Raw genomic sequence first — 8,756 nt, forward strand, 5'->3', positions numbered from 1 at the left:
AAGTGACCTCCACCCAACAGTAATTCTTCATGTGAAGAATGGCTTCGGCTGACTTTGTGTGTGTGTGCGTGCGTGCGTGCGTGCGTGCGTGCGTGCGTGCGTGTGTGTGTGCATGTGCAAGGTAGAAGTGACATACACTGTAAAATCTAACAGTAGTGCTAACTTGCATTAAGCTTGTTTACTTTACTTTCAGCAACAAATGTGCTCATTTTAATGGCTTGGTAAAGTAACAGTTACTTTCAGAGCGAAAAAAATACATTACTTCATAATTAAACTAAGATTAACTTGTGTGAGACAAGTAACCTAAAAAAATTATATATCTGTACCAGTAGGAGGCGCCATTGCAGGTAGCCTACCGTATTTTCTCCATGGAAGAAGAGGAAGTAGAAGATGAAGACGGCGCACGTGAGAGATGAGTGTCGAGAAGACGTTTGCAGCCACAAGAATTTAAAAAAAGCATTTTGAAAAAGCATTTCGACAACCAAAAATAAGAATTCTTCTGGGAAGACTTTCTGGTAAGCTGTACTAATGTTGGCCAACTCATAAAACACATTATAATAACGATAGCGTTCGTGCCCCCTTCCCCTCATCACCCCACATTTTAGGAGGCTAACGTTAACGTTATCATTACACGTCGTGCTACTTTTAAGCTTTAGCTTTCTGACTAATGTAAAGTTAGCAGCAACGGTAGTGATTAGTGAACGGAATAAATACATTTGCTAGTGACGTTAGTGAATTTTCTAGGACTAGGTAGCAGCTAACGTTAGTGAATTCGGACGGAGGCAAAGTCAATACATTAGCTGCTAGCAGATGTAAATATGCAGTGGAAATGTAAGCATTGCATTTTTTCAGCAGACAAAAGAGGTCAGTTGTTTAAGCACTATCGTCTAAGACATGGGGGATTTACTCGTCAACAACCAATACCTTGTCTTCATCTGGACTGTTTATGTACTTTTCAGTCATTCAATGCACTCAAAGTCCATTTATCAAAATGGCATTCTCAGCCAGACGTTGGCCAAACTAGTAGACCAGTGAACGTGTTCCATTGTCAGGTATGTGCATATGTGGAGCCCTGCACTAAAGCTGAGTTTTTCATTCACCTGCGTAGTCATTTAAAACTAAAGCAGAAAGTTCCATGCCCATATGAAGGATGTGATTTTCACAGTAGTGTATACTCAACATTTAATGCTCACAAAAGTAGAATGCATAGTGAGTGCACTACTCCATTCAAAGCTGAGGTCAGTTCAGGCACATCACAATCAGAGGATCAGAATTCTGAAGACGGGGAAGGGACATCTTCACAAGATGACACCCTATGTGAGGTTGAGGACTGTGCAGATAATATAACAGATCTAGAATCTCAGCTAGAACGTAACCTTGCTTCACTGTTTTTGGAAATGCAAACTATTCTACACATACCTGAAAATTCTGCCCAGAGAGTAATTCAGCGTCTCAACCAGATTCAGTTACTTTCACAGCCAGTATTGCGAACTGAAATCCAGCAGATTATAAGTCACCATTGTGTTGATGCGGATGTTAATGATGTAGTCAATCGAATTATGAATGCTGTTTCACAAAATAATATCTTGCTGAAACACACAGAATCAGATGGGTCTCTATCAACAATTAGCAAGAGATCATCTTACATAACACAAGAGTTTCCCATTGTTATGCCAGTTGAATATCCACTTGAGAAAAATGGTAACTCTGTTGTCTATGTTCCCATTCTCAAGATGCTGCAGGCTTTATTAAGCCACAAAGATATCTTGGATAAGGCCCTGCATCCAGAGACCATACCCGAAGGCTATCACTCATTCAGAGACGGCACATGTTACAAAGGTAATTCACTTTTGAATGTGGATGAATTTAGGATTGTTCTTGGGTTCTATATTGATGAATTTGAAGTGGCTAATCCCCTGGGAACATCAAAGAAAAAGCACAAGATGTGTGCTGTTTATTGGGTATTAGCTAATCTTGACTCCAAATACCGATCAACTCTCCACAGTATTCAGCTTGCTCTGTTATGTAAGCATAGCTCAGTGGAAAAACATGGATATCAGGAAGTACTTCGTCCTCTCATTCAGGATCTTGTGACTCTCGAGGAACATGGTGTTTATGTTGAGCAGTTAGCAGAGAGTGTGAAAGGCACTGTCTTGTATGTATCAGCAGACAACTTGGGTGCTCACTCTCTGGCAGGTTTTATGGAAGGTTTTTCTGCAGATCACTTTTGTCGTTTTTGTCTGTGTCATCGAAATGATGTACAGAATAGTGAGGTTAGATCAGGCCTACACCAACTCAGGACGAGAGAGAGTCATGATGCACATGTGCAAGAAGTACTCCACGACCATACTATGGCAAGACAATACGGTGTAAAAAGAGGGTGTCCATTGAGCGATAACCTGACATACTTTCATGTGGTGGGTGGTTTTCCACCCGACATATTACATGATTTGTTGGAAGGTGTAGTCCCTGTGGAACTTGCCCTATGTCTTCAAAGTTTCATCAGTAAGAAGTATGTTACTTTAGACTCTGTGAATGAAGCCATTAAAAAATTTCCATATACCTTCTCAGACAAAGTTAATCAGCCTCAGAAAATTCCAAAGGGCTTCATTTCAAAGGGTACGATAGGGGGTAATGGACATGAAAACTGGTCTCTCCTCAGGCTCCTACCTTTAATGATAGGTCACAGTATCCCTGAGGGAGATGAGGCATGGGAGATACTGATGATTGTTAAAGACATAGTGGAGATTGTAATGTCATCACACTTCACTGATGAGTTGATCCTCTTCCTGGAGTGTAAAATCTCTGACCATAGGGAGTTACTGCAGGCCACATTTCCCAGTTTCAAACTTCGGCCAAAACATCATTTCATAGAACATTACCCCGAGATGGTGAAGATATTTGGACCTCTCATAGATGTATGGACCATGCGTTTTGAGGGAAAGCACAAATTTTTCAAACAGGTTGTGCATGACACCCGAAATTTTAAGAATGTGCCCCTTACCTTGGCTGTGAGACATCAAAAAGCTATGGGTCTATTTTTAGATTCATCAATGTTTTTCAAGCCTGCTTTGCAAATTCATAAAGTTCAATCTGTCATGGTTGAGTCTTTTCCTGACAATGTTCAGAGTCTGCTACAGCAGCGAAATGGCCAGCAGAGTACTGTGTTGGCTGCATCATCGGCAAGCGTTCATGGTGTTCAGTACAGTGCTGATATGATTGTTTCAGTCGGCAAATTCGCAGGGCTCCCAGAGTTCAGGCAGATCACAAGAATTGTTGTTATCAATACAGAAATTCTCTTTGTCTGCAAGCTTCTGACGTCTTGGTACACTGAGCATTTACGTGCCTATGAACTGTGCTGTAGTGGAGCAGGTGGACTCACTGTCACTCATTTGTCTGAATTGAATGATGTTTTCCCTTTATCTGCGTATAAAGTAAAAGGAAACGCATACGTGGTCCTGAAACGTCATGTATTGTAAAGTCATGTTACAGCTCTGTGGTATTTACAGTGCTCACAGTGTAAATGAGTACACCCCCTTTGAAAAGTAACATTTTACACCTTGTCAATGAGCACAAAAATATTTCCAAAATAGTCAAAGACTAGGTTTAATGTAACATCTTATTAAAGTGAGGTTAGTTATATAACTAAGAGTAGGCTACACATTTGTCAGTTTTCCTCAAATTAGGGTGGTGTAAAAATGAGTACACCCCACAACAAAATCTACTACATCAAGTACTTTGTATGACCTCCATGGTTTTTAATCACAGCACTAAGTCTTCTAGGCATGGAATGTTGGCAACATTTTGCAACATTGCTCTTTTTCCATTCCTCAAAAAGTGATGCTCAACATGTCTCTTCAGAATTCCCCATAGATGTTAAATTGGATTCAGATCAGGAGACATACTTGGCCATTGACTCTCAACCTCTTCCTCTTCAGCTACTCAACCATCTTCTTTTTCAGTATCTAAGGCCACTGTTGGCTTTCGGAAGAGGAGGAGGGTGGCAGTGATTCAATGGCCATGTATCCTGATCTGAATCCAATTTAACATCTGTGTTGCAAAATGTTGCCAACTTGTTCTTTCCATGCCTAGAAGACTTTGTGCTGTTATTAAAAACCATGGAAGCCATACAAAGTACTTGATGTAGTAGATTTTGTTTTGAGGTGTACTCATTTTTGCACCAACCTAATTTGAATGAGAATGAAAAGAATAAGTATACTCAATTTGTCATAGGTCAAATTTGCTTTCCAGGCCAAATGTAGAAATCAAGCATTATTGTTGCCAGGGTGATAACAAATTCAGCCACATGGTATGTTATGTGCTTTAAAAATGTTTTATTTTCCCCCTTAGGCTATGGAAAGGTTCAAGATCAGAGTGATCGTCACAGATCAAGATGTCGAAAAAGTTGCCTTAGATGTGAGACCACAAACTGTAGAGGAGCTTAAAGAAATTGTTCGAAGACACTGTAATTTGCAGTACGAATTCAACATGATGTATGAGGACCCAGATTTTGGTAATGCTTTATGTAACCTGAACAATATGGATGAGGTGCCAGCTGCTGCTACGGTGAAAGTGGTTCCATTGATAACATCAGTGAGTCCTGAGGTAACCAGCAACTCATCAGATATCTCCATAAGCTCGGCTGACACAGTTATTTTACCATCATCATCAAGGACACAGGGTTGGCCAGAGGTTTTCAGCATCCCTAATTTTTCAGTTGACGTTGAGTTCAGGCTAAGACAGGCAAATCTGGCCTATCTGAAAGACAACAAAACATTCAAGTGTCCTTGGGACATAAAACGCAACATTCTACAAGTGTTGTCAGAAGAAATATACAAATTCGACACGTACCCGGATGAGAACCGGCTTCATGAAGTTGCACGAGCACTGATTGGCAAACATCCCTGCCTGACTGAAGCGGGATGTACTGATGGTTGTTCAGGCTGGAAAAACAGTCTTTATTACAAGATGGGGAACTTCCGGACAAAATTGCGCAAAGCGGGATGTGCAGAGGTATCTATAAACAGTAGCAAAAACACCCCTGGGGTGTCAAAAGGCCTCAAAAGGCCCAAAAGATGTGAGGTCAATTTCTTGCCTGAACTACCAGAGAGAGAAGAAACCCTTGAGGCAGTGAGATTTTTGCTTGCTGAAGAAATGAAGAAAAAGAATCCAAACGCTACCACAGTTGCATCAAAAATGGACCAGACTTTTTCTTTGAGGAGACGAGAGATAGTGGATGTTGAAACACCAGTGGAAACATTGAAGGAACGGTGGCCAGCCCTCTTTACAGAGAGACAGGTAAGTGATTACATTTTGAAGCGGTTTCAGATCACAGAGTGCTGTCTGTCTATGTAGTACAAATTGTGTTCTTTTCCCATCAGAATGGCAAACTGGCACCTTAAGCAATAGTGGCAGTTTAAAGGGAAACGCCAGCGCGTCCCAACCTACATTCCAGTGGTGGCGGGGGTTAAGTAGTATGAGCTGACAAAAAATGTACCAAAACAATTCAACCTGAACGGAATTATAGTGGTTTTAGTGAGGCAGAAAAATTGTTTAGCAATGTGGGCAAGTAGTTAACGTTGCTTTTATGTTAGAAGCTTTCCCACATTGCTACGCTATTTTGCTGCCTCGCTAAAGCCTCTATAATTCTGTTCAGGTTGCATTGTTTTGGTTCATTTTTTGGCAGCTTGTAGTACTGGACTACCACTACCACTGGAGTGTAGGTTTGGACATGCCAACATTCCCTTTTAACTGAAATTGAGCTTATTTGTCCCCATTGGTCAGCCTTAGTTGCCAGTTCATTACAAACTCTTATGTTCAAATATTCTTTTTCTGACTGACAGCATTTGGTGACCTTGATAAACCGCTAGGGGTTGAAAATGGCCAGGTTTCATATTGTTTTTCTACTTTGTGCTTCCATATCTCTGAACCTGCTACACTGTACAGCTATGTGATTATCCATTTATGGAAAATCATAAGAAAGCCAAGAGGCTACTTTCTGTCTTTTTTCCCTAGCGTTTATAATCCCTTTCCTCACTTTGCTGCATATTCAATGTATTTTACTGTGTTTACAGGTGTTCTCAGAGTTCAACAGGATTGCTGCAACAAACCTGAATGACTTCTTTGAAGCCCTTGACCGCTACACACCAAAATTTGTCTCAATATTCAAGACCAAAGGAGGAGGTGTTGGGGAGACACTGACTGAATTTTTGCAACAGATTGATTTAAGGGTGAGTAGAGTGTGCCTGATACTAGTTCAAATAATACAATGCTGGTTATATTATTGACAAAAGGTAGAAGGAATAGGAGTTAAAGGAACACTTCACCGTTTTTTCATATTAAATTATGTTATTCCCTTAATTAAGACGAGCTGATACATACCTCTCACGTTTCAATGCGTGCCCTCACTGGCTCTGGCGTGCGGCGCAACTTTGATAGCACTTAGCTAGCCCAATGCATTCATTAGGATCCAAACAGAGATGAAGTTAGAAGCAACCAAACACCTCCATGTTTTCCCTATTAAAATACAGTTACACGAGTAGTCACTTGACCAAGTATGGTGAGACAAAATAAAACGTGGTGTATTTATAAGCAGGTAAAAGGGATAACTATATTGTGTGGCGGAATAACATTGGGAGACTCACTCCAAAGTGAAACGGAAAGTGCACGAGTGAGGATATTACCGCGCCACAGAATAGTTATCCCTCTTAACTGCTTAGAAATGCACCATGTTCTATTTTGTCTCACCATACTTGGTCTTGTGACTACTCGTGTAACTGTATTTTAATAGGGAAAACATGGAGATGTTTGGTCGCTTCTAACTTCATCTCTGTTTGGATCCTAATGAATGCATTGGGCTAGCTAAGTGCTATCAAAGTTGCGCCGCGCCAGAGCCAGTGAGTGCACGCATTGAAACGTCAGAGGTATGTATCAACTCGTCTTAGTTAAGGGAATAACGTAGTTTAATATGAAAAAACGGTGAAGGGTTCCTTTAAGGGTGCAGAACAACACTGAAATGATATACAATAAGGTTGAAGACGGCATGATATGTTCTGTTAAAGGAGAAGTTCTGTGTAAATCGATCCATAGCCCTGTTGTTCAAGGTCACTGAAGTTTGTCTATAGGAAGAAGAACGAAACCTTTTGATGCATCATTGGCCGAATAGTGAACCGGCAACTAACTTTAAGTAAATGGGGCATAGTTACTTACACTATATTGCCAAAAGTATTCGCTCACCTGCCTTTACTCATATATGAACATCGGTCACATCCCATCCTTAATCCATAGGGTTTATGATGATATCGGTCCACCCTTTGCAGCTATAACAGCTTCAACTCTTCTGGGAAGGCTTTCCACAATGTTTAGGAGTGTGTTTATGGTATTTTTTGACCATTCTTTCAGAAGGGCATTTGTGAGGTCACACACTGATGTTGGACAAGGTGACTGGCTCTCATGATCCGCTCTAATTCATCTCAAAGGTGTACCATCAGGTTGAGGTCAGGACTCTGTGCAGGCCAGTTAAGTTCATCCACACCAAACTCTGTCATCCATGCCTTAATGGACCTTGCTTTGTGCACTGATGCACAGTCATGTTGGAACAGGAAGGGGCTATCCCCGAGCTGGGCTTGGTCCCTTAGTTCCAGTGAAAGGAACTGTGAATGCTTCAGCATTAACTAAGAGATTTTGGACAATTCCATGCCCCCAACTTTGAGGGACGTTTGGAGATGGCCACTTCCTGTTCCAACATGACTGTGCACCAGTACGCAAAACAAGGTCCATAAAGGCAAGGGTGACAGAGTTTGGTGTAGATGAACTTGACTGGCCTGCACAGAGTCCTGACGTCAACCCGATAGAACACCTTTGGGATGAATTAGAGAGGATCCTGACAGACAGTCACCTCGTCCAATATCAGTGTGTGACCTCACAAATGCGCTTCTGAAAGAATGGTAAAAAAAAATCCCATAAACACACTCCTAAACCATGTGGAAAGTCTTCCCAGAAGAGTTGAAGCTGTTGTGGCTACGAAGAGTGAACCGACGTCATAATAAACCAAATGGATTAAGGATGGGATGTGACTGAAGTTCATATGTGAGTCAAGACAGGTGAGTGAATACCTTTGGCAATATAGTGTACTATCAGTTTCATTTCGCTATGCCCCATTTAGTTAACATTAATTATTGGTATATTATTGTGTTGCATCAATTTTTCATACAGAGACAGTTGGTGACCTCTAACAACCGGGCTTTGAATTGATTCACGCCGAACTTCTCTTAAGTGCAGAATTGACTTAATTAACAACAAAGTGATTTCCTACATTATATTGATGTATAATATAATGATACTGAATGGCTCATTATTAATTCCTAGAAACAAGATGTGACGGCTCTACGCACGCTGGTACTCCGCGGCCTCCCAGTTCTTCTGGGTGATGACCCCAGTGACTTCTACAAAACCTGCTCGGTAAGTTTCCATGAGTAGTAGAATTAGCTGAAAATGGCTTTTACTGTGGTAAAGTGTTTGACACATCAAATTTTTTTTTAATGAAGGTATTTCCAATTGCACTGCAGACATGAAATTTTTACGAGATATTAGTATTACCCCAAGAATTCAACACATATAAAGCAGAATTCTAAAGCCTAGAAATAATGTTATGTGCAGAAAGTGAAATGTCAGGGGCAAAAAGTACTGAACACACCTTTATTTATTCCGCCAAAATGTATTAGCCGGGCTTAATTTTGTATGCACTGATAGGAGGT

At 40.9% G+C, this 8,756-nt stretch overlaps 1 protein-coding gene across 1 annotated transcript in view; it reads left to right on the forward strand.

Annotated features, from left to right (window-relative positions):
- The first annotated feature begins 418 nt into the window (after positions 1 to 418).
- LOC134092137 (uncharacterized) overlaps positions 419 to 8,756 on the forward strand; it is a 9,019-nt gene continuing 681 nt past the window's right edge. Inside the window, exons 1-5 of the mRNA XM_062544931.1 lie at positions 419 to 515; positions 1,734 to 1,839; positions 4,351 to 5,298; positions 6,075 to 6,230; positions 8,368 to 8,460. Coding sequence (XP_062400915.1) covers positions 4,354 to 5,298; positions 6,075 to 6,230; positions 8,368 to 8,460 — 1,194 coding nt within the window. The 5' untranslated portion in view covers positions 419 to 515; positions 1,734 to 1,839; positions 4,351 to 4,353. The remainder of the gene's footprint in view (positions 516 to 1,733; positions 1,840 to 4,350; positions 5,299 to 6,074; positions 6,231 to 8,367; positions 8,461 to 8,756) is intronic.

Source organism: Sardina pilchardus, chromosome 9 (assembly GCF_963854185.1).
Source record: "Sardina pilchardus chromosome 9, fSarPil1.1, whole genome shotgun sequence".
NCBI lineage: Eukaryota > Metazoa > Chordata > Actinopteri > Clupeiformes > Clupeidae > Sardina > Sardina pilchardus.